At 47.0% G+C, this 24,164-nt stretch overlaps 1 protein-coding gene across 9 annotated transcripts in view; it reads left to right on the top strand.

Annotated features, from left to right (window-relative positions):
• Nucleotides 1-470: 470 nt before the first annotated feature.
• Nucleotides 471-24,164, top strand: part of LOC112229679 (protein Jumonji-like) — a 96,908-nt gene continuing 73,214 nt past the window's right edge. For all 9 annotated transcript variants that reach the window (XM_024395635.2, XM_042310276.1, XM_042310275.1 and 6 more), the window contains exon 1: nt 471-1,011. In XM_024395635.2, the coding sequence (XP_024251403.2) occupies nt 967-1,011 (45 nt within the window). In that variant the 5' untranslated portion in view covers nt 471-966. The remainder of the gene's footprint in view (nt 1,012-24,164) is intronic.

The raw sequence follows: 24,164 nt of genomic DNA, 5'->3' as shown, positions 1-24,164 counted from the left end.
ACCGTGATTGGGAGTCCCAAAGCTCGCACAATTGTCCAGCGTCATCCCGGTTTGGCTGAGGTAGGCCTTCATTGTAAATAAGAATGTGTTCTTAACTGACTTGCCTAGTTAAATCAAATTTAAAAAAACATGGTCAATTACATTGTAGCATTGGCATTGCATAGATTGAGGGCTTGAAACAATGTTGCTAATTTGCACACTAAATATGAATGGGCTCCAGGTCAGCTTTTCACAGGATCGCTCGAGCCACTGAGGAGAAATATGAAACGAAGTAACTTGTAATTAGCGAAGAACCAGCTAGCCTACACGTGGGGATCCCATTCATTCAAACAAGATAGGCTACTTTATCCCGGATATATTATTCATCTCGCGTTTTGTAAAATCATTTTTACTCGGTGCCTGAAAAACGGCCTTTTAAAGTTGCCGCTGTCCATGGTAACGGATGTGATAGGCTGAACCAGGGGAAGAAAGAAACTCGCCTCGTTTAGAATAGCTGCGGTGCTGGAGTAGTCTACACTCGTCGCCTGATAGTTCCAGCCAAAACGGAACATTGAACCTTTTTTATTTTATTTATTTGGTTCGATTTAAATCCTCTTCTCACACAAGATGTGACTCTTTTCAAAGAACAGACTAATACCTTAGAATATCCATGTCGTTCAGGATAGCTGGGAGAGAGAACGTCAATGGTTTTTCTACGAATGGAAGTTATTTGTTGTCAATTGTTTTGAATATGTTATTCCGAAGTGAGTTTGTTTTTTGTTTGTCTCCGTTCGTCGTGGACCTTTAATTTGGAATCTAACGACGAAATCCAGATCGTCAAGGGAAACCCAAAGCGAGGATTCTACAAAGCCAGAGAGCTCACAGACCGGGGATTTAAATTGTTTGGTGTGCTCCGGGAGAAGCGAGAGTCAAAGAAAGAAATTCATGTGGCCATTCTCTCTTTAGCAAAACATTTTGGATTGCAGAATGAGCAAGGAAAGACCTAAGAGGAATATCATCCAAAAGAAATACGTGAGTAACTACTAGCCTATTATTGTCCAATGTGTAAAATAATTGAACCTTTACAAGTTTGCACGTTCATTTCGCCTGTTTTGAAGAAAATGCATAAACTTCGATCACGGAGTGTGAAGGTTACCATTACACAGCTGTGGCCTATTGGGGCCGAATTTCCTTTTTAGATGGTAAAGTTGTAGAACGTGTTATCAATTAGACTTTATTTAAATTGTCGATTTTGCTAAATTTCTTCAACATCAGACAAGACGATGTATTTGATTATTAACTATCCATGGAAGGGCAATGCGCATTCTGGAATCATCTCTGTACAATATAACAAACGACTTGTTGTGTGAGATTGATTGATTAAGTCAGAATTTTCCACAGGAGCTGGCTAATTGTTTTCAGAATGTCTTTGTTTTCTCCCATAGCCCCTTTCAGAGCCATGAAGACACAGCCATATCGCCCATGGCTGATTCCGGGTTCTATACCCCATGCTGAGTAAACCCTATATAAACTGTGTTATTTATAAATGAACACCTCGTTTTGCTATTGGATATCACAATATTCACTTTATTTATGTTGATGCGACTTGAGAGTACCTGACTAGCACGGTCCGACCATGACGAGTGGACTGTAGCTCTTTAATTTTCTCCGTAGGGGGAGAGCGCAGAAAGGGGGTCAGGCAATTGAACATTTCCGTAGAATTTCCAATCATTTCCAATCGTAGCGGAACGCTCAGGAGGAGTTGCTTGTCTGCGTTTGCTTACTAACATATATATGGAATAAAGTGTCTGATCATTTTAATTTCGCGTAGCACGTCTGTGTGACCTCTGTGAATGGGATATATTGCAGCCTGAGCTTGCTGAGCAAGAATGTTAGATTCTCTGATAGTTTTTTTTATTTATTATTCGGGTGATCTCCAGTCAATAGTTTTTAAGCAGACGAGAAACCATGGATGCAACTAAACGAAATGTCAGCGGTTAGTTGATTTAAGCGCTAGCTTGTTTATGGTGTAATGTTGAGGTAGTGTTTCAGTCGCATTGCAGAGGTTCATGTGAAGGGGAAGCAAGAAGCGACCATTTTCTTTCTGCGATTACCTAATACCGGCGAATTTGGCAGAAGGGGGCGATATCAATGTTGGTAATTTCAAGGTTTTTACCCTCGGTGTAACCTACAACATTTAAAGTATTTTAAATTGGGGTTTAAAACAGGCGTAAGCTAAACAATGGCGTACTCTCAAACGGAGACACTCAGCACATCGCATGGCTGAGTTTAACCCTCACATTACAGCGTGTGTTCTCGTGTGAAGTTTCCTCGCGTGAAAACAATGTGAAGTTATTATGAACCACAATGAATAATACATTTTATTTCAGATGTACCTTTTTGTTACCATTTAACTCATCTCAAAACATTTTGGCCACGTGTGGGCCTGCTGCTGACTAGGCTACTTTGTTTGTGGCCCACGATGCACCGAGAATAATCAAAGTCCATCATAACTGGCGATTGTTGCCTTCCCCAAGCGTTCCACTCTAATAACGTGGTTGAAACATTATACCTTTATATTATGAGGTGAAATAATACTTAATTCTTGAAGTGTTAAACATATAGTTTTCAAACTTGATTTAGTCCGTACATTTCCCCATGAGTTTGATACTCTTTCTCCCCAAAATACTCACCTCTTATGGCAATGCTATTAAAGTAATCAATGCATTACATTTCCAACTTTATTTTGGGGCCTGGTGAGATGATTTGACAGTGAAAAAGACATGGGGGAAAAAAATGCGGCTGAAGTCTAAAATGGTCTATTTTTACATTTTATTCTTAATAACTTGTGTAATTATAGATGTATGCTCATGTGGCTGTGTGTGGAATGGGCCCGCACAGAACATGGCCTTCACATCTGCTGAGGTGCAGCAGCTGGGGTAGAAATCTGCTCAGAACAAACCATGCGAACAACAAAACAACCTGGAGGTGCCCCCCTCTCCTTGGGCCCCCCACTCAGAACGCAACACCCTCCCCCTCAACAACTCTTGGCCCCTCTGGTTTAACCTCCCCTTAATTAGCGTTAGACAATTATCCATGCTTGGCTTAAGCATGTCCCCTGGAACACTGTGAGTTGTTATTCTCCCCCATGTGCTCCATCCATGTTATTAAAATTCATCAGTCAGGGAAAAAACCCGTAATAAAAGCAAACAAGGTAAGGCAATTACCGCTCCTTTTGATAGGACACAAAAGTTAAAACAGCCCCTCTCAAATAACTCTGGTTTCTATGGTGGCTGATCACTTTGCCTGGCAATTTGACAGACATTTAGAGGCACAAACACGTTCTCTCCTATTCTATATTTGTATATTCAGTGAATTTGTGGGGGTGTGTTTAGGTCAATTGGGAAGCAGCGTTAGTTATGTTTGTGGTGTTGTTTAACTGAACATAGCATTGAGAGGAGATGTGCAGCCAGGGCCAATTTGTCCTGACAAGGTTGTTCTCCGGCTGTGTGGTGGGATAGAGCCGGGCTGTGTGGTGGGATAGAGCCGGGCTGTGTGGTGGGATAGAGCCGGGCTGTGTGGTGGGATAGAGCCGGGCTGTGTGGTGGGATAGAGCCGGGCTGTGTGGTGGGATAGAGCCGGGCTGTGTGGTGGGATAGAGCCGGGCTGTGTGGTGGGATAGAGCCGGGCTGTGTGGTGGGATAGAGCCGGGCTGTGTGGTGGGATAAGCACAGCTGCTGCAGGGGTCTTTACAAATGTAAAGAAGCTGTCAGTGTTTCATCAGTCGCACAACTGATGAGGGCGAATTTGAAAAATCCACTGCAGTGTGTGGCGCACAAAAAGAGGAAACAAAAATAGAGCGGGGCCGGGAACGAGGCCTGTAACGGTTCCGTCCCCCTCACTCTCCCTCCCCAGTCCTTCAGCTTTACTATTTAAATGTGGGCCTCATGTTCACACAAGGGTTTGTGGACCTGAGCATGAATGTGCTTAATATAACCTTCTGTTTGAATGCAGATGGTCATTTATGAATTATTATCCTTAGTTCCTCTCTGAGGAGCCCTGGCATTGTAACTGGGTCAGTGAGATGCTGTGAGTTAGGGAGGTTATAACAGGAATGTTTCAGATATTTTATCCTTACTCTATACCACTACCCTCCCTCGCACCCTCTCGTCAAGCGTTCTCAGTATTAGCTCTAGTTATATCCTCTCTTATATCGGAAGAACCACTGACACCACAGTACGTGGAGAGCCGTATGTCTTGGAAGGCAGGGAGCTGGTAGACACAGCATTTTGATTCAGTTCTTCTCAGTGTTTTGCTGTCTGCCAACAGACAATGTTCCACTTTACTGCATCGTTACGGGAGCTCCCCAAACTGCCGGTTTTAATTTGGGCCGCCGGTGATCAGCAGCAGCCAGCCCATCGCTTCCCATTCTCCGTTTTCTCTCTCTCTTCTCTGTCCCGATTTTTATGGCAGCTTTACGTCACGCACCCTGACCCTCTTACCCTGTCATGTAATGTGACCTTTCTCTTATCAGCTGTTATCATCTCGGGACATTCTCTGCATACGCCACAGTTCCTCCTTTGTTAGTTAGACCAACCTGTTTATGGGTAAACTACCAGCCAGGATCATGCCTTACTGTACCAGACAGGTGAACACAGTGTAAGGAATGTGCCCTGCTGTGTTGATGTGGGTAATGGCTGTCTGTGCGGAGGAGGATGTTTTTCCCTATGGACTATAATCCTGTCTACAATATACACTATCGTATGTGCCAATATACTGAGAGGACAATGTGTTGTATTGAAAGACCGTTCAGGATATATAAATAATGTCACTTAAACCATGTGTATTCTGAATCTATATATATATATATATGTATGTGTGTGTGTGTGTGTCACGTACACCACATTCTCACTGAATGCACTGTTTAATTTTGCTCCGTGATTTATGTCGTCCTACTCCTGTGGGTTTGGCCGGACAGCTGGACAGCCCTGAGAGGACACAAGCTGTCTACACAAAGTGTGTGTGTGGCAGCCACAGCTCATCCGTCCAGGATCCCCGAGAAGCTGAATCAACATTTTAGATGTTTTTGGTTTGGCCTTAACATGCTTAAGCTCTGATGAGGGAGGACACTGGACACTAAGCTGGACAGTACTAGGGAGGCTCCATAGGTTTGACTGGAGGGCAGAACAGGGGCGACTTGGACTGTCACTAGAATGGAGGCCATTATGAACAAGAGACCTTAACCTCACCAGCTGAATGGATGAGGTCATGTTTAGAGATCTAGTGAGTCTCTACTGACTGTAAAGCCTAATGAAACTGATGGTGCTGCAGTGTCCCGCCATCCAACCACTAACCTAACAAAGCAGGCCTAGAAAGACACCGGAGCGGAGTCCCCACTTCTGTTCTCTGGAGGAACGGAAGTTAGGTTGAAAATACTGTGTCTCTGAAACCTGAAAACATCCACTTTCTACCTACCCTGCGGAGAGAGTCCAACCACAGACAGCAGGTCAGCTCTATACTCTCTCAGTCAATCCGGTATTATCCCCAGATCCCCCTCTACCACTCGGACTTGTCTTCATCAGGCAGCAGTAAGCCTCCAGGGATAAAGCAATAGAATGGAGCCTTTGATTATATTGATCCGCATTAGACTCTTAACGCCTGTATGGCTACAAGCTGCTCAATGGGAAACGAGTGTAATTTTTTTAGTGTTATTCAACATGATTTATAAATCATTATAGTCAATGTCTAAATATAGTTTGCATTAGACTGTTAGTGCTTAGTGTTATACCTGGTTTATAGGCCTCGTATTTATTCATACAGTATCTGACTGAGTCGTAGTGCACTCATAACAAAACTCTTATGTAGTTCTGGGTTTCCTCCAATTTATTCTCTATGAATCATGAGTGATGCAATCAGGGTGCTGTTTGTAATGACGCTGTATAATATCTTTGTTTCCTGCCAGAGAGCTCACGTGGACCTTTTGGCCACTGCTCTGTGTTAGATTGGCACACTGACTTATCCACAGGTTGTTACATTGTAGTCAGCGTTTCTCAGATGTCACATTTACTGTGACGATGAAGATATCTTTTTACTCTTTCCATTTTTATTGCAGCCATTTTGAGGCCTTTGAACAAAGCCTGGGTCGTTTCTGAAAGATGACCTCCCTCTCAGTGCATGTTAATGCAGCCTTTTCAACATGCATCAGCCCCTTAGAGGACAGGCCTAACTCTGGGTGGCGGCTCCCCTCGGCTTTCTACAGTAATGAGCTTGTCCGAAAGTGGCTACATTGTGTACTCGGCTCACTATAAACTGCTGGAGTAGTTAGGCATTGGCTTTGTGTGAGCTGTGTGCAAAGCGAAAGCGGGCTAGAGTGTGTGGGGCAAGGGGGTGGTGGTCTCTCAAAGGTGGGGAGACAAGAAACAGTTGATTTTATTTTTAGGTCAATGGAGACGAGTTTCAGAGTTACAGCTCTGTGTGCTCCATCGCCGTGAGAAATGCATTAGTCTCCCGCTCCATCTTGTCTCGTAATAGAATACGGAGTGGCTCTTTTAAAAAAAGAAGAAAAAAATGTAATTCACTCGGTGTCATTACTCAGCCAGGTTACAAAGAGCTGAGCGACACCATTTCCAGCGGGATCAGCACGAGAGCATCACGCTACGACGGTTCTCTCCCGCTTAGCCATAGCTTCTCCTCCAAACTGCTGAGGGGTTGGGGCTGTGGCGGTGGGCCCTCGCTGCTTTCAGCACTCTTATATTAGTTTAGTGTGTTTATGTATTCATCATCTGTTTGGTGGGAGATCTGTCTCCTTGGTGGTTTCTTCTCACTGCACTCTTTCCCCCATTTTGTTGTTCTCGCTTCGGGCTGCCAAAGGAAACGTTGGACGCTTCCCCAGATAGATGTCATGCAGCTGGAGTCTAAAATGTGAATACCTCGCCTCTCCCTCGCACCATAAACCGGCACCCTGTGCTTTGTCCCTGTGGGTCAGCTATACCCATGAGGCCAGGAGTTTGGTTAGCCACACGGTCTGTCCCTCACAAATAGCATTAGAGCGTTGCTGTTGCCTTGGCGGCCTGAAACATGGAAACACGAAGATGACTCAAAATATCATGTGATTTCATAAAGCACTTTGACAGATGTTCATTATGACCTAACAGTGAGAGTAATTTTTTAAATATAAGAATTTTCAGAAATGTGATTGTCTGTCAAAAGTAATGTCTTTGATCTCCTCTCTGCACAATGGCAACATTTTAATGGCACTTCTAGCTGCTAAGTTTCCACTAGGCCTCACAGCAGGGTACTGTAGTGTTTGGTACACCCATGGAAGGGAGCCAAAGCCCAGGCTGAAAGGCTGGCCCTGCCCCCTGGCCCTGGATCAAATAACAGGCCCAAAGGCAGCACTAAAACACAACCTGACCTGTGACAGTCAGAGCAAACTAAAAGAGGATAGAAATAATTAAATTGTGCACTGTCGTAGCTAATGACCGAGCCGGTTCTGGAAACTGATTTTAATTACTTCATGGAGTGAATGTAGCTCATGACAGATTCATATACTGTAGACGCAGAGAACAAAGCCTGGCTTAAATCCCATTCCAAAAGTAATTTACAGCTGATTTACACTACAGCCATTAGGGCCCATAGATGTCCATCTAGGCCTACAGTATAATCTGACAGAGCAGAGTATGAGATTAGTAATGGTTCAGTTGGTCATCCTAAAGTTCAACCCAAACCAACTCTGCCATGTAATGTAAACTGAATCTGGAAGTCACCCTAAAGACAGGGTAACCATAGTGACCAGAAGTTTATCTTTTTTTATACACCGTGCCATCAGAGGGGGCCTAACCACTCCGTTACTATAGCAACTGCTGGAGTGGGGCAGAACGGAGCGTCTGTCTGTTTCAGACTTGACACTCAAGTGTCTGAACATAGTGGAGAGCTGAAGTTAGATTAAAGTATCCCTGCACAGAATGTACTGAGTGGTGGTTGTATAACCGGCTGAGAGGCATGACTTACTGTGGTGTGAAATGTGTGGCAATTTACACTCCTCTGGTGCTCCAAGCATTTCACACAGCAATAACTAAGGTATTGTCTGACAGAACGAGCTGTATCAGCCCTATCCCTTTAATAGCATACGATTGTATTTTGAATGAAACCATTACCTGCTATTGTAAAACAGAGTTCCACTGAAATCAACTGTGGCATTTACTCCTATTAGCCATTGTTGACACATTTACTTGACTACCTGAATGGAGATTGAGTGGAGGAGCGGCAGCCATTTGGTTTCCTCTGGCTTAGTATTGAATGGTCTTACTGGCTTTAGTGCTCAGACATAGTGGAGTGGAACCACCGGTAGACTCTCCTCCTTCAAGGTTGGCCGAGTACCTTGATCACTGGACAATCTGCCAGACCCGCTGACTGAGGCAGCAGCCATGGTTTGGTGTTGGGCTTTGGGTGACTGACATGGCCTGATGGGACAGGTGTGTGACTGGCTCTCCTGTTTACTGTGACGTTGGCAGAGGATCCTGTAAGGTGTGACAGGTTTGTCTGTGCCCGAGACGAAGTGCATTTATTTCACCTCCAGCAGGATCCCGTTTGAGCTCAATTACCAACAAGCGGGGGGGGGGAGATAATGAGAAGAGCGGGAAGGAGGCGCGAGAGGGAACGAGGTATGAGTCAAACCAGCTGCTCCTCTCTGTACAGTCTCTAATCTGCTGGAGATCCTTCCCTCCTCCCTCTATCGCACAGTTTCTCATACATCATCATAATGTTCTGCGCGTGGATCCAGAGTATGCCGCCTCACCGTAACACCTACCCCTGTAACCCCTTCCCTGGGCCTCTTCTCTCCTGCAGTCCCCAGGCTGCCGCGGGGTTCTTTGTGAGGCAACGGGCCAAGCTGTGAGGTGAAAATCACTTCTTAATTGCCCGTTTTCTGCAGCTCTGTGCCAGAGAGGGGCTTTAGTGTTGTGAGCCCCGAACATCCTGAACAGCTCCGCTAAACACCTGGCTTTGTGTTGATAGCAGGCTGGCCCACTGTAATCTACAGTCATATGGCCCTGCACTCTGAATGGCCACTTTCATCATGTTTTCATTTTTTTTTTTGCTTGCGTTACAAATGTAAAAAGCAGATCAAACATCCTTCTTCCCAATGACGTTTATACAGTGTCAGAATTGCCATAACAATCTGAGATACCAAAAATTTGTCCATGCTATGCTGCCGTGGAATGGCCCTTTAAAAAAAGAAATAATGTGTGTGTATATGTATGTATGTATGTATGTGTGTATATATATATATATATATATATATATCTTTGTTTTGCTATTAGATCCACCTCAGTCTTGTTGTTCTATGTTCATGAGATTGTGGGAGCCCATATGCAGTACCACAGTGCAGAGCCAGGCTGGGGCCCCTCTGTGGTCAGCCAACTGTGTGTGTTCTGCTGCGGTCGCCACCATTACCAGCAGAGTAACGGCTAATCTTATCTACCTGACAGTTAGCATTACACTCAGCCTTCTCTCCTGCTGCCATCTCTTTTGAGTGTCACTCTACAGTTCAGCCACACTGTCCCCTTGCCCTATCTTCCTACCAGGCTGCTCATTGTCTCAGATGAAAGAGTGCTTTAGTTACAGAGTTGAAGTTTCTCCCTCCCAGTCAAACTGGCCTGTAAAGTCCAGGCCAGCTAATCGCTAGGCGCTTGTATCGGTCACCCACAGCGTGTCCTGTCGGTACACTGGGCCTGCTGCAGGAGTGCGGAGCTTATAGCTCCAGTAAACCACATGAAAACCTCTCCACTTAATTTGTCTTGGCCCTGATATCCACTGACCTGAGTTGTTTCCCTCCAGCTAACAACTAGAGCAGTGTAGTGCGACTACAACGTAACATAATAATTTAATCTCCCAGCATCTGGTAGGCGACTCTGCTCTCTGAAATCCATCCACCACTGGTTTTATGGGGCATGAATCTGTTGAAGCCATGGCTGCTGCTTCTGCTGGCTGACTCGCTCTTTTCTCCTGTTGGAAATAACTTCTCCCCATCAGAAATATTAGTCCTTTTTATTATGGGTCATTTTCAGGCCTACTTTGTTTGAGCGTCTGAAAGGAGAATGACTTGTGAGTTAAAGTAAAAAATGGTTGAAATGTGAGGGTCATATGGCGGGACTATATTGAGTAACCGTAGTGCCGAGAAAAAAACAAATTACATTTTCTGCTGCTGTTCTTTTGGTTCCTGTAACATGGCTGCTAGGTTGGTTAGGGGTTAAGCACAGCATTTGTATACTGTGAACCCTCTGACCCTGATTGGACGTTTTACAGATGGGACAAAGCAGCTTAGCGCCTCGGCTCAGGCGCCTCACGCTCGCGTCAACACAGCTCCTCAACCGCCATGATGGCGCAGTGATTGTGCATGATTGGCGCTGCAGAATGCTCCTCTGTTTTTGTGGTACGAGTAAACCCTCCCACTACCCCGCCCCTCTGCCTCTCTGAGACATGTTTTCCCCGCTGCTAATTGACTGTGCTGCATGGCTCTCCCTGGCTGTCAATCTCTCTGTTTGGTTGTGAGAAACGGCTACAGAGCTATGCCCTGTTCTGTCTGTCCTAAAACCACAGGACTGTGATGCTGCCACCCACACATGCATGGGACAACCACCTACCTTGCCGTGTCCAACTCATTCCAGAGAAACTGAAATTCTCTTCAGTCCATGCCACTGAAATGGATATTTGAGTTTGACTATACTCAGTTTATGATGTATTGGGGCTGGTTACTTGTCTTTCATTTGATAAATGTCTCAATGTTGATATTATACTGAACAAAAATAATAAATGCAACAATTTAAATGATTTTACTGAGTTACAGTTCATATGAGGAAATCAGTTAATTGAAATAAATTATTTGACCCCTAATCTATGGATTTCACATGACTCTGCAGGGGTGCAGCCAGGAGTGGGACTGGGGGGCATAATCCCATCCACTTGGGAGCTAGGCCAGCCAATTCAAATGAGTTTTTCTCCACATATGCCGCAACCTATTACAGACAGAAAAACTACAGTTTATCAGCTGTCCGGGTGGCTGGTCTCAGACGATCCCGCAGGCGAAGAAGCCGGATGTGGAGGTCCTGGGCTGGCGTGGTTACACGTGGTTGTGAGGCCGGTTGGACGTACTGCCAAATTCTCTAAAATTGTGTTGGAGGTGGCTTATGGTAGAGAAATTAACATTAAATTATATGGCAACGGCTCTGGTGGACATTCCTGCAGTCAGCATGCAAATTGTACACTCCCTCAACTTGAGACTTCTGTGGCATTGTGTTGACAACTGCACATTTTAGTGGCCTTTTATTGTCCCCAGCAAAAGGTGCACCTATGTACTGACCATGCTGTTTAATCAGCTTCTTGATATGTCACACATGTCAGGTCCATTATCTTGGCAAAGGAGAAATGCTCACTATGAGGGATGTAAACCAATTTGTGCACAATTTGAGAAGCTTTTTGTGCATAATGAACATTTCTGGGATCTTTTATTTCAGCTCATGAAACAAACACTTTACACGTTGTTTATTTTTGTTCCGTATACGAACATCACAAGGTATACAGTAGCCCTTCATACTAGTTTAGTTTAATGTTCTCCCTTCTCACCAGAGAAAAGCTGGTCTAAACCCATACTGTTTTATTTTCCGGTCCTGTGAAATGAATTCATGGAAAAGCTGAAGCCGTGAGTGTCTGACTCTGCAGTGTGCATATTCTCTCACTAAATGAGGGCATTGATGTATGAATAACCTGTCAGAGGAATTGATTCCAAAAGCAGCTGTCTCCTCCTCAAACACATGGCTGTTCCCAGTGAGCCCACAGATTGACAGCCAAATGGAGGTTATCACCTTCTATCAGTCAGTAGGACGTCTTGGCGTCTAAACCTCTACCGCTCTCTACTTCACTTTTGTATTCAGGGCCAAGTGTTGTTTTTTTCCTTCTGTCTCACAAAGGATTTGATGAATAGCTTTAATACAAGGTTTCCGTTTGCTCTCTGAGAAAAATAACCACCGATGCATTAAACTGAATGTGCAAGGGTCATTTTGTAAGCTGTAGCACTACTGCTGCCTTTTTCCTACTCTAGGAACTCCCCCTCTCTGTGGGTTCTCTTTCTCCTCACCCCTACTCTTTTTCATTGCCCGTCTCCTCCATCCATGCTGCAATTGTCTGTTCTGAACGAGACTCTAAGGCCACATGCCTCCCTTTTGTGTGTGAACCTGTTCCTTCTGTCCCTCTAACCTGACGTCTGCAGGTGTTTGTTGTAAACGGTGTGGTCAGCCATGTAAAGTGTGTGTGTGTGTGTGTGTGTGTGTGTGGTCAGCCATGCATAGTGTAGCCCAACTGTATGGTAATGTGAGACTAGTCATTGTACAGCAGTGATTCTACTCTGAGCAACAACATGGATCTAGAAAGCACCTGAACATTTATTCTCTTCACTCATCATTCAGCTTCTCTTACAATGGCTGATTGACAGATGGCCATATTTAATGTTGTATTTTTTAAATATATTTTTTTATGACAAACAAAGGAGAAAGGCATTAAATGTGCAATGTTAAAGGTCTTGTGTCCTGTGATTTAATGGAGCTAATGCGTTTACAAAGGAGGATGGGACTGAAGCGGATTGCCAAGCCCAGTATCAACGTATTTTCTACGTCGAACTGGCTTTTATTCCTCAAGGCTGTTTGGACAAAGGCAGTGGTGTCTGAATATGGATGTGAGATATTCACAGCTGTGTTCTGCTGAAGATGTTTCCTCTATAAAGCCTCTACAGACAGGGGAAAGAATGTTGGAATTCGAAACGGATTATTTTCTAAGGACAGGTATACAAGGCAAGTATCCTTGTAAGAACACACACCACACTTTATATTTTTTTATTGTGAAATTATAATTTATTCAATGTATTCATAATACACAAAAAAAATTGCATCTTATCCGTACTTCTTCTACAACTCTGAAATAAATCAATAGTAATTCAACTGCCCGTTCACAGTAGAGGAGGGCATGAGCTGTCAATCAGCGGCTCTTTTTGTCCCATCTCATCAAAGGGCCACTGCTCCTCCTCACACGCCCAAACCTTTCTCCTCTCTTCCCGCATGATTCTGGCCAGGGTCTGTCTCACGGCTCGGCTCCTGCTCAGACAGGTGCTGGCGGTGTGTCTGAGCTGGTACATTCTGCTCGCACTCCCAAATACCCGGGCAGCCAGCCTCCACCTGTGCCATCCATGGTACAGCCTGGACAGATCGCTGGGTATAGGCACGCATGTAGGCACACACACAGGCCGTATGGAGCAGAGCATATTAAGATGGCCGAGTTGTGTTGTGTGAGGCAGGCTGCTGTTAACACCTCTCTGTGCGGAAGGGAAGGGCCTCTTTCTTTGTTTCTGCTCTGCTCCCCTCGCTGGAGGAACGAGGGAGTACGACGAGGGGAGGGAGAGCCCAAGACAGAGAGCCACAATGACATAACCCCCCCCACCTCCCTTACCCATCTCTTACTCTCCTCACCAGACGAAACATTTCACCTGGTCTTCTGTGGAACTGTGTATCCCTAAGCAGTCATAGAGGAAGTGACCATCTGCCTCTTTTACTCCCAGTTCCCTTCCTGTAGTGATGACTGAAAAGTAGGTCAGAGCAGAGACCCCGTTCAACTCTGTTCTGTGCTGCGTAGAGCGGACCTGCGTAGAACGATATGCCTATGCTGCCTCAGCCTCCCTGTTTCTGTTCAGTGTTTCCTTCCGCCAGCAACCAGCCTGACATCCCACTGCTTCTGAGCCACTAGGCAAGAGGCCCAGGAGGTGTGTGTGTGTGTGACCACTGAAACCCTTGGCTTGGAGGGTTCTGTTCAGTGTCGTCCTGAGTGGTTGAGGTGGGGAAATGGCGAGAGGTGCGGAGGATGATGACTGCTTCTCCAAACCGGACAGGAAAACAGGGCGACAGAACTGGAGGGAGAGTGATCGACGAGAGCAGTTGGTCTGCAGAGGAGAGGGAGGAAGCGGGAGAGACTAGCATGCTGCTGCTGTTGTTAGGGGATGGGGGAGAATGGGTGGAGCCACCCACATGCCTAGGCCAATCCCTGCCAAGCTGCCTGCTCACCCTGCTGTGTAATTGGCTGATGTCTCCGTGGCAGAACAAAGTGCTTTCGATAGGCGAGCAGCCGTGGAACCAGACTGTGGGGGTTGAGGGGCTCTGGGGGGTGGGGTGGGTGGTGTGTGTCTCCCTATCCTCTTCTCCCCTGTCTCCCTCCCCTGGGTATTGTCATGTGTTTAAATGGCTAATAAGAGCTGAAACGAGAGCTCAAGATGGTACTACTGCTCTCAGGACACTCTGTACCATCCTGACTATGACGCAGAGCATCTTGAACACAAAGATGACTAGAGATCAATGCTGCCAACTACAATGGAAGCAGAGTTCAGAGTGAACTGTGTCAATAAAGTATTAAGACCACAGCGGTTCTGTGTAATGACGGATCAGGGTTATTTGAAGCATCCTGCATGCCTCGCAAATCGCATGGAATCCCAGATGGATGTTTTAAGTCTACAAATGGCCAACACTGCTGTCTTAACTGTCAGTCATGCATGGCAATATGAGGTAGTCCACTCGGGGACCATGGAGCCTGTGTGGTTGTATGCTAGTTTCCTCCATGCCAGGATCAGAGGTCATCCAGCCTGTCAGTAAGGGCTCTCTTCTCCCCTCTCACTGGAGCGTTCCACAGACCCTGGTCACTAAGCCATCCCTCATGTCTCTGCTTTTCTTTTCTCATCCCTTCATCATTCAGACCTCGTCACATTTACCAGCATTCAGACTGACTCGTGCGTGCGAAGAGAATTGGCAGAAATTCCCATGTATTTGATATGTAAGCTGTGACTGGTGCTCTCTGGGGTAGACTGCAGCCTGGTCTTAAACCAGAGAACAGTTTCAATGACGACTTCTCCTCGGAAGGGGGTGTGGTCTTCTTCAGATGACTGGCACTGTGACACGCGGGGATCCTCCTGTAAGTGGGTGACCAACCAACCCTAGTCTGTTAGTGGAACCCGGAGAATTCACCTAAAGTGTGGTTGAGAAACTTCCCATCGGTCCTAGCCTGCAGAAAGAGGCACTGTAGGGAGATGGACCGTGTTTCCTGTGGGGACTAAACAGGATCCTTCTGGCTGCTCTTCCTGTTCAGATGGTTACATCACTATCATGGCATTGTGGGTCATGGGCTAGGGTCCATTCAGAAATCTGCCACCTGATAGGGGGATCCCCACTGCCATCTGACAGGAAGACTGGTGTCAGAGGAGTTTCGCTATGAGAGAAAGATTATCAGATGAAGGGGAAATGGAAAACATTTGTCACTGATTTGCAGGAAATAGTCTGGTCTCATTACCTCTTCATTTTTAACCCAAGATGATGCCACATTTTTCCTCTGCCTGGTCTGTTGGTGGCCATTCGAAACAATTACAATGGACCATACTGTGAGTCTGTAGCAAAGCCTTGCATCATGTGGATTGTGATCCCAGGGAGCAGACTTCTGTGTGGGTGGGAGCTGGGGGAAAGTGTTGGTATGGAAACAAAAGCTTTCTGTGCTCTGGTTGTTCCATAGCCTTGTCTGTCTTCTTATATGAGGGGAAAGTAAGGAAGATGGGGGAGGGGATTTTTAAAATTTATAATATATCATAACGTGGAATGGAACATAACACTTTTTTTCATAACTTAATTGACTTTAACTACAATGTGAGAAGGTGGTACAGTTACACATTTTAAGTTGGAGATGAGTGGGTGTGAACCCTGGGGAAAAAATCACACTGGCTAGCACAAGGGGAACATCCTCTCATGTCAAAGGTTTTACCACAGAACTGCCTACTCCAATACAGTATCTTCCAAGTGTTCCGAAGTAGCTTCTAGAAAAGGAAGTTTTAGTGCTCATATGAGGACAGGTAATTTGCAAAATAATGTCCGCAGAGAAAATAGAAATACCATGTGATGTTTGTTAACATGGTGAATTGAGGATACATAGTTGGTTAGCCTGGTTCAAATCAAAATCCCACCACTGCCTTGACTGGGCTGCAGTGGACTGGCTGTAGAGGGTAGGAGGAACCAGAGGAGAAGGACCCACATGTTTTCTAAAGAGCGGATGATCAAGAAACTAATGGTAGACTCTGACTATGTCACACTTTGACTGGCAATATCCTCTGGCACTGACAGTGGAGGGAGGAAGACTGGGAGAGATGTCAATGGCTGCTCTCTGAATAACAGATGTTTGGGCCAGTGACTTCTGTACTTTCTGGTTTCCGCTGTGTGTAGACAGTGGTAGTTAACCTGTCTCCAGCATCCTCCCCCAACCCAGCCCCTGAACTATTTGTTGTGAGAGCCACTCCAAGACGAGACAGCCCTACACATGCTGGTAGCTGGGCTCAGACCAGTCTGTCTGTCTGTCTGTCTACAGGGAACTGTGGTTCAGTGGGGTTAGAAACCTTGTGGCTTCCTATGGCTCATGTCTGTCTACTGGGAACAGGCCCTCCCTGCAACAACACAGCTCTCATCTAAACCCGGGAGAACCCTCTAAATATTCAGACAGAGGCCCCTGTGGGACTGTGTGTGTGTGTGCGTGAGGGAGTGTCTGTGTATAATTGGGTCTATCTGAGACTGAGCTACCCTCATGGTTTCTCTTTTGGCTGATGCCGTGTCTGTTTGGCAGCCTCTGATAGGACAGCACCACCAAGCTCAATTCAAGGCTCTCACTTTCTTGAGCTCTCTCCCTCATTCCTCCACACTTCTGTCGTACAGTTCAAACATCGCTTCTTCTGGCCCAGAGAATGAGTGGAATGTGAATGCAGGCTGAGGTAGCTCAGATCAGCTTGGAGGTAGACTGACATAATTGATATTGATTATTCTAAATCTAGGCAGGGTGATTTTAAATGAGTTTGATATTTTATTGTTCAAGTAAAAAGGAGTGACAGTGGCCTGATTTAGAACAGAACAGGTTTAACTTTTCACAACCAGTCCCTCCTGCCTGTAGGAGGTAAAACTGATCCACTTCTGTGTCATTTTAGTTCCAAGACTGGCAGTCCAGTAGACACCTCCTCTGGCAGCGTAGTCCCCCCCCCCCTCTGAGCCCACTGGCACCCAGCCAGCCTGAACAGCCAGGCGGAAGTGAAGACTGATTAAAAAAGGAAGAAGATATGGGGAGGGACCGAGGACGTTTCCTTTCCTGATAAGGAAGTGTACAATTAGGAGCCGTCAGGGTGATGCGAGGACCTACATCCCGTTTTTATGGTGCTGTCAACATGAACTGTTAATTCTCGTCAGCCTCCCCTGCCCCTGCATGCTGAAATCAAGCAAATGTTTTGCGAACGTATTTCCCACCCAGCAGAAATGTGTCCATGAGAACCTCCCATGTCCGTAGAATATTGATGAAGACGACATGAAAGAATGATTCAGGATGGCTGAGTCACAGTACTTTCCTCAGCGCTTCCCCTCCCTGCATCACATCCAATCGTTATGTGGGTTGTAACCCGAGGGGGTTGTTAGGAAGATGACATCAATATCGGAAGTGTTTTTAATTTTTTTCCCCTCTTAGTTCATCCTCTACTAGAAGCTCCCTGCTTTGTTGACAAATGTTTGAGATCCTCCCCTATTATTAGACTGAGCTGAAGGAAACTAGTGTTGTTACCAAAGGAAACTCTCAGTCATTCCTCTTGCTGCTGTCGGTGCCTTGTGGTGATGTCAGAATCTGTGAAATGTTCAGATCAAATGTACTTGTCACCCGCGCCGAATACAACCGGTGTAGACTTTACCGTGAAATGCTTCCTTAAAATAAATAACAAGGTTTTATAGAAGGAGTACCGGTGCAGGGGTACGAGGTAGATCTTCAGAGAGAAAAGTTTCTCCACTTCAGTCTGTAGTGTTTCAGCTCTATCCTGTGATTCGGTGGACATTAGAACTGGTTTTGTGGTGTAGTTGTTTCTCCATGTGTCTTTGGTTTCAGGTTGAAGAACCCTGCCTGTCTCTGTCTCTGGGGCATACCGCCCCCTGGCTAACAATATTACTCTGAGAAGAGACGACTTGCCAAGGAGGGGAGAACACGTTATTAACCATCAAAGACAAATGACCTCCAGTGGTTTCCCGGAGCCGGGAGGCATCCAGTCAACCAAGCATCTAGGCCCTAACAATGTGACCTGGGTGGGCTGAGCAGCAGGGTGGCCATCGGAGTCTTCAGAGGGTACGAAAGAGGAACTTGATAAGACAGTGGTCAGAGTAGTCTGACACAAAGCGTTGGCAAGGCTTGAATGGTCTGTGTGTCAGTGTTGCTTTAACTCGGTCACATGATACACCTAACTGACTGAACCTCCGGTGGTTTGTTCCCCCACCACCATATTAAACAGGCTGTACTGAGTCATTTGTTTGGGTATGGGGTTTTGCGTTATTAAGGCACAGAGGGGCTCCTCCATTAGTCTGTCAGACAAGGTCACTGTAGACCTATAAACACCCATCCAGACTGTATAAATGGGCTGTTTCATATAAACGTTGTTTGTCTGAATGAGGAGTCACAGCACTGCAGTGGTAGTGGGTTCTCCTGACCCCACCATGAGCTCGCTCAGGGCTGCCTCTGTAGCCCAGTCTTTGATCTGTCCTCTCTCCCAGGCAGCACCAGGCTGATGACTTCATTAAGGGTTCTAGAGTTTGGCGGGGGGGCGGGCCTAGCTGATGACGTGTTCTAATTCAACTGAACTGTTTCAGCAGCAGACAGAAATATGTAAACTACAAAAGCGATGACCAAGGCCTCTCTGCCACAGCGACAGCACATGCCTGTGATTGAGACATAAGTGAAAAATGCATAGACAGAATGTTGGGTGTTCCAATGTAAACTTCCAAAGTATAGCCAAGCCCAAGCAACACATGGCTGGTGGCTCCGAGTCCAGATTTATTATTTAAATTGGACGCTCAAAGACCCAGTGGAATGTAGCTTACTCTAGAGCGGAAGTACTAATGCCCTTATATGGATTTATGACCGAGAGGAGAGGGCTGCTAGGACAGATTATTTAAAGACTATTTGTTAACCCTGGAATGTTCATATTGATGTTTGTTACATTCCTGCATCGTGTTGTATAGATTTTACTGGAGGGCCAACTTGCATCTGAAAATGGGCCCTTGTGGAAAGTGTGTTATGTTGCTTCCAACATAACAATCAAATCTGCAACAGCAGTCATAAACCGTGTTTGAATGCTTATCTATTTGATATTACTGTAGCGACAGGAAGTCTAGTACATAATCTGGCCTAGGGGATAGTCCTACTTCTGTGTGTGGGTTGAAAGAGTTCCTAAGGGCACAGCTTCCTCTCTTTTCCTCTCTCACTCACACACACATGCACTTAACATCCATTTTGTGCCTGCCTGGTGAAGTTTGTTGAATGTGGACCTTTTGACATCAGCTCCTTCAGCCTCCCACCCGCTCTCCACCCACAGCTCTGGGTTTCTGTGTTGTGATCTGTCGGGTTGAGAGTGCACTGCTACTGCAGCTGAACTGGCTGCCATGCACAGAGAACAGAGCTGCGTCTAATGCAGTCGTCTCCGCCGGGCTGTGCTCGGCAGAACCTCCGGACGTGAAGCCATTCACAGTCATACATGAGCCTCTCCCATCCATCCGTCCTGGATGTGCTCTGCCATTTAGTCCGGCACTAAGAGACCAGGTCAAAGGTACAGCATGGAGCCTCGGACCGAGTCAAGCGTACTCTTAGGTCTGCGCTCGGCACATAAGAGGCTCACAGAGATGGTGAAATGAAATATTTCAAAGGTTAACTAGCAGATGCTGCTGTGGTTTTAGCTGGATGTGGATGCATCTGAATGTTTCGCTCCAGTGGCTGTCCCTACTAGACTTTCCAGGTTGACTTTTACATGAATATGTAATAGAGTAGTGGAGCAGTGATGAGGTAGTGGAGGGTTGTTAGGCTCTTATCATACTTGTCCATGATCGTTGATGCCCCAGTTACTCACTGCCCGAGCTGCATCTCCAAAGTGGCCCTGCTTCCTGTCCTCCTTTCTAGCTTTCGTAATAGAAATGTGGTTGTGGGTGTGTATCTGTCTGTCTATGTATTTGAGTAGGAGGTGAGTGAGGGACAGTCAGGCAGGATCTCACAGTGCTCAGTATCCACAGTTTTGTTGGCTGCACATCAAGATCGTGTGTGTGTGTGTGTGTGTCTCTCTCTGCTCGCTCTTTCTGTTCGCTCAGTCTGTTCGCTCAGTCTGTTCATCTTGGGGTCTGGTGCCTGAGTCATATATGCACTCCAGCGCAGTGCGCCAGCCAACCCTGTGTGCGTCCTGTTATACCAGCCCAGCAGGACTGCCAGTCAGTCAGACACTGACAGCACGCCCTCCTCATGTTTCCCTCTCTCTCTCTCTCTCTCTCTCTCTCTCTGTCTCTCTCTCTCTCTCTGTCTCTCTCTCTCTCTGTCTCTCTGTCTCTCTGTCTCTCTCTCTGTCTCTCTGTCTCTCTCTCTCTCTCTGTCTCTCTGTCTCTCTGTCTCTCTGTGTGTGTGTGTAATTGGAAAGTATAATCAGAGTAGAGGAGGATGTATCAGAAAGACTAGTCTTTTTAATTAGAGGCTTGTTGATCATTACTGTGAGTCCACATTAAAAGCCCATCTTGTCTTCTAGGATGTTTAGCCCAGTGGATGTTGGGATTATAGCTTTTTCTTTCTGATCGGCTGGAGCCACATCAGTGCTGTCTGTTGGGATGTGGTGATGTCTGATGGCAGGCAGCCTCATCAGACAGACACCATCTATAATGTATTTCTATCTTCCCCATGAGAAAAAGGATGTGATGTGTTTGTACAAATTCGTGTAAGTATTTAACCCCCCCCCCCATGCAAAAACATCCCTCTGAGAAGATGACTGTTAGCAGTTCCAGTTTCCGTGGGGGTTTAGACCAAACATCTGCTTCTTTATTTCTGCCCAAATAGGAGTAGCTGTATGGATGTCTTTCTGGCACACTGCCTTCCTAAGTGCTTACTTCTCAGCCAGGTCTGCGGGCAGCGGCCAGGGCTGTGGGTCTGCGGCCAGGGCTGTTGGTCTGCGGGCAGCGGCCAGGGCTGTGGGTCTGCGGCCAGGGCTGTTGGTCTGCGGGCAGCGGCCGGGTCTGCGGCCAGGGCTGTGGGTCTGCAGGCAGCGGCCAGGGCTGTGGGTCTGCGGGCAGCGGCCAGGGCTGCGGGTCTGCGGGCAGCGGCCAGGGCTGTGGGTCTGCGGGCAGCGGCCAGGGCTGCGGGTCTGCGGCCAGGGCTGTGGGTCTGCAGGCAGCGGCCAGGGCTGCGGGTCTGCGGGCAGCGGCCAGGGCTGCGGGTCTGCGGGCAGGGCTGCGGGCAGGGCTGCGGGCAGGGCTGCAGCCACGGCTGCGGGCAGGGATGCAGCCACGGCTGTGCTGGGGGTTTTCCCTGGGCTCATGGATGACTGTGTGGAATAATCAATATCACCCCCTGGGCTTTAGGGAACCTGCAGGTCTGATCCGGTCCCCTTTTGATTTGACTCCAAACACCATTCCATTCTCAATCCTATATTTTCCACACCTGGAATACAAATGCAATGTCTGTATTGTTTCATGATATTACAGGCCTTTTGGGATTTCAGACTAATCATTACTATGTTATATTGCCATTCCTGTCTGTCCAGTGTGTTGCTGCTATATATAGAGTCCTGCCTCTGCTGTAAGTTTTAGGGACATGATTACAGACCAAGGTTGTTAGCCTGGCCGCCGCCTCTCCTCCCGCTGTTTCTATTTTAAGCCTCTTTTGATTAGTGCAGAGGCCCTTGCAGACGCTGCATACCTCCTGGCCGACTCTTCAGCCCTGTGTGTCCTATCCTCCTCTCTCTCCTTAATGCACTATCGACCCTCCCTGGACCCTGCTCTCCTGTGGCCTTGTCCTGATAAGGCAACTCACACTACCCTGCTCCACCTTGTCCCCCCCCATCTCCCTGCTGAACCAGCTGATCTTTATCCTCTAAGAAGCAGCCTTGATTTCTAATATGGCTGTGTCTAACAGTAGTGCGTGCCCCCAGTAGTAATGTAATTAGACTGTGTCCTGTCCTGGCGGAGCAAGGTAATTCAGTTTTCGCTGCTGCTGCTTGAGGCTTTCTGACGGCCATCACCAGTCTCACTCTCTGGCAGCATCCCCCCCTCTTCTCCCACCTCTTCCCTCCCTCTCTCCACAGCTAGTTGACATCCTGTCATTTCCTGCCTAAATTGGGTGAATCTGCTCCGGCTCAGAGACTCACCAGAGACTTAATGAAGCGGAACGCCCACTTTACCTGCCGCTTAACGCTCAGCCTAGTTGAGGCTTTGCCTGAAGGATGTCTGGTTAAAGCTGTATCTGTCTGCTGCTTGGTTATCACTCCGTCTGGCCTCTCTACCTACTGAGCATGCTGCCTGGTTATCCCTCTGTCTGGCCTCTCTACCTGCTGAGCATGCTGCCTGGATAAATCTATGCCTGTCGGTTAATTGTCTGCCTGGCTAAGGCTCTTTCTGGGACTCACTCAATCAAATGTATTTATAAAGCTCTTTTTTACATCAGCCAATGTCTAAGTGCTGTACAGAAACCCAGCCTAAAACCCCAAACAGCAAGGAATTGCAGATGCCTGGCTTTAACTGCCTGGTTAACATGCTGCCTGGATACATCTATACCTCCTGGTGAAGGCTGTGTCTGGGACTGCCTGGCTTTAACTGCCTGGTTCACACGTCCTAAAATATCTATCTACAGACGTGAATGTCATGTGTAAATTGAGCTCTGAATATTTTCAGATTAAGGGGATAAGTGTGTTTTATTTCAGGAAGACCCCTCTCACCCAGACTGGGTATATGTAGACAGTATTATCTAGATGTGCGTTGGCTCAGGGATAAAATGGCATTAAAGGCTGCATAATTGCCTGAGATATGGCTCAAATGACACCCATAGGAAAAAGATGACTTCACCCAGTGAAATGTACTTGCTGCACTCTCTCTCACGTCTCTCATCCCCTTCTCCCTGCACTCTCCCTCGTCTCTCATCCCCCTCTCCCTGCACTCTCCCGCGTCTCTCATCCCCCTCTCCCTGCACTCTCCCTCATCTCTCATCCCCCTCTCCCTGCACTCTCCCTCGTCTCTCATCCCCTTCTCCCTGCACTCTCCCTCATCTCTCATCCCCCTCTCCCTGCACTCTCCCTCATCTCTCATCCCCCTCTCCCTGCACTCTCCCTCCGTCTCTCATCCCCCTCCCTGCACTCTCCCTCACGTCTCTCATCCCCCTCTCCCTGCACTCTCCCTCGTCTCTCATCCCCCTCTCCCTCACGTCTCTCATCCCCCTCTCCCTGCACTCGGAGTCTGAGAATGCTCTCACACGACGCCTCTCTTGCGTGCTCTCTTTCTTCCCCTCTTGCGCTCGCTCTCTGTCCATTTTCCATGCATTGATTCTTCTCGTGTGTGTGTGTGTGTAGGGGTGTAGTGTTGTGATTTTTCTATGAAAAGTCTCTCGGCCTAAATGAGCTGAAACGGAGCACTGTTATGGTGCGTTGAGCCCTGCGCTGCCAGAGTCCCTTTGTCATTTAAAGAAACCAGCTCATTGTGCTAAATATTTGCAAAACATTAAGACCATCCTCTCCTACTGTACCCAACACACTGTTTTCTCTGAGTATTAGATGTGTTTGTTGTTTTCTTTCTCTTTGTAAAAATCATTAGAGCCGGTCTCCTTCAGACACTGAATGGATGGCTGTTATTCTACATTCCCTCCTCGCTACGCCCCTCCCTCACCCGCCTCGGCTCCTCGCAGCATCAGCAGAAGCCCTCCCTCCCTAAACCTCTAAACGGGGCTGTGGAAGCCTCGTGCCCTGTCCGCCAGGCGCCAGCCACATTATTGGCTCGCTTAATTGTGGACAGGAAATGTGGGAGTCAGCGTCCCCCCATGCCCAAGGGGCATTATGGGGGGAAGAGGCCGGGACGCTCTGCTTAGTCCCCTGTGTGAGGCAGGCAGCTTTGAGATATACGGCTGCTCTCTGGAAGCTTGATTTAATGGTTCTATGTGTAGCTGGGAGAGTAATTGAGTAAGCACTTATTAGTTAAAATGGGCCTGGCTTGGGTCTGAACTAGCCAGCATCAATGCATCCTATTGTGCCACTACAATGTTAATTAGGCTGCTATCAGACACCGCTTTACTTTGCTAAATGGTTGGACTGTAAC

This window comes from Oncorhynchus tshawytscha, linkage group LG31 (assembly GCF_018296145.1).
Source record: "Oncorhynchus tshawytscha isolate Ot180627B linkage group LG31, Otsh_v2.0, whole genome shotgun sequence".
Classification (NCBI taxonomy): Eukaryota; Metazoa; Chordata; class Actinopteri; order Salmoniformes; family Salmonidae; genus Oncorhynchus; species Oncorhynchus tshawytscha.
This window is presented reverse-complemented; position numbering and strand designations above follow the sequence as displayed.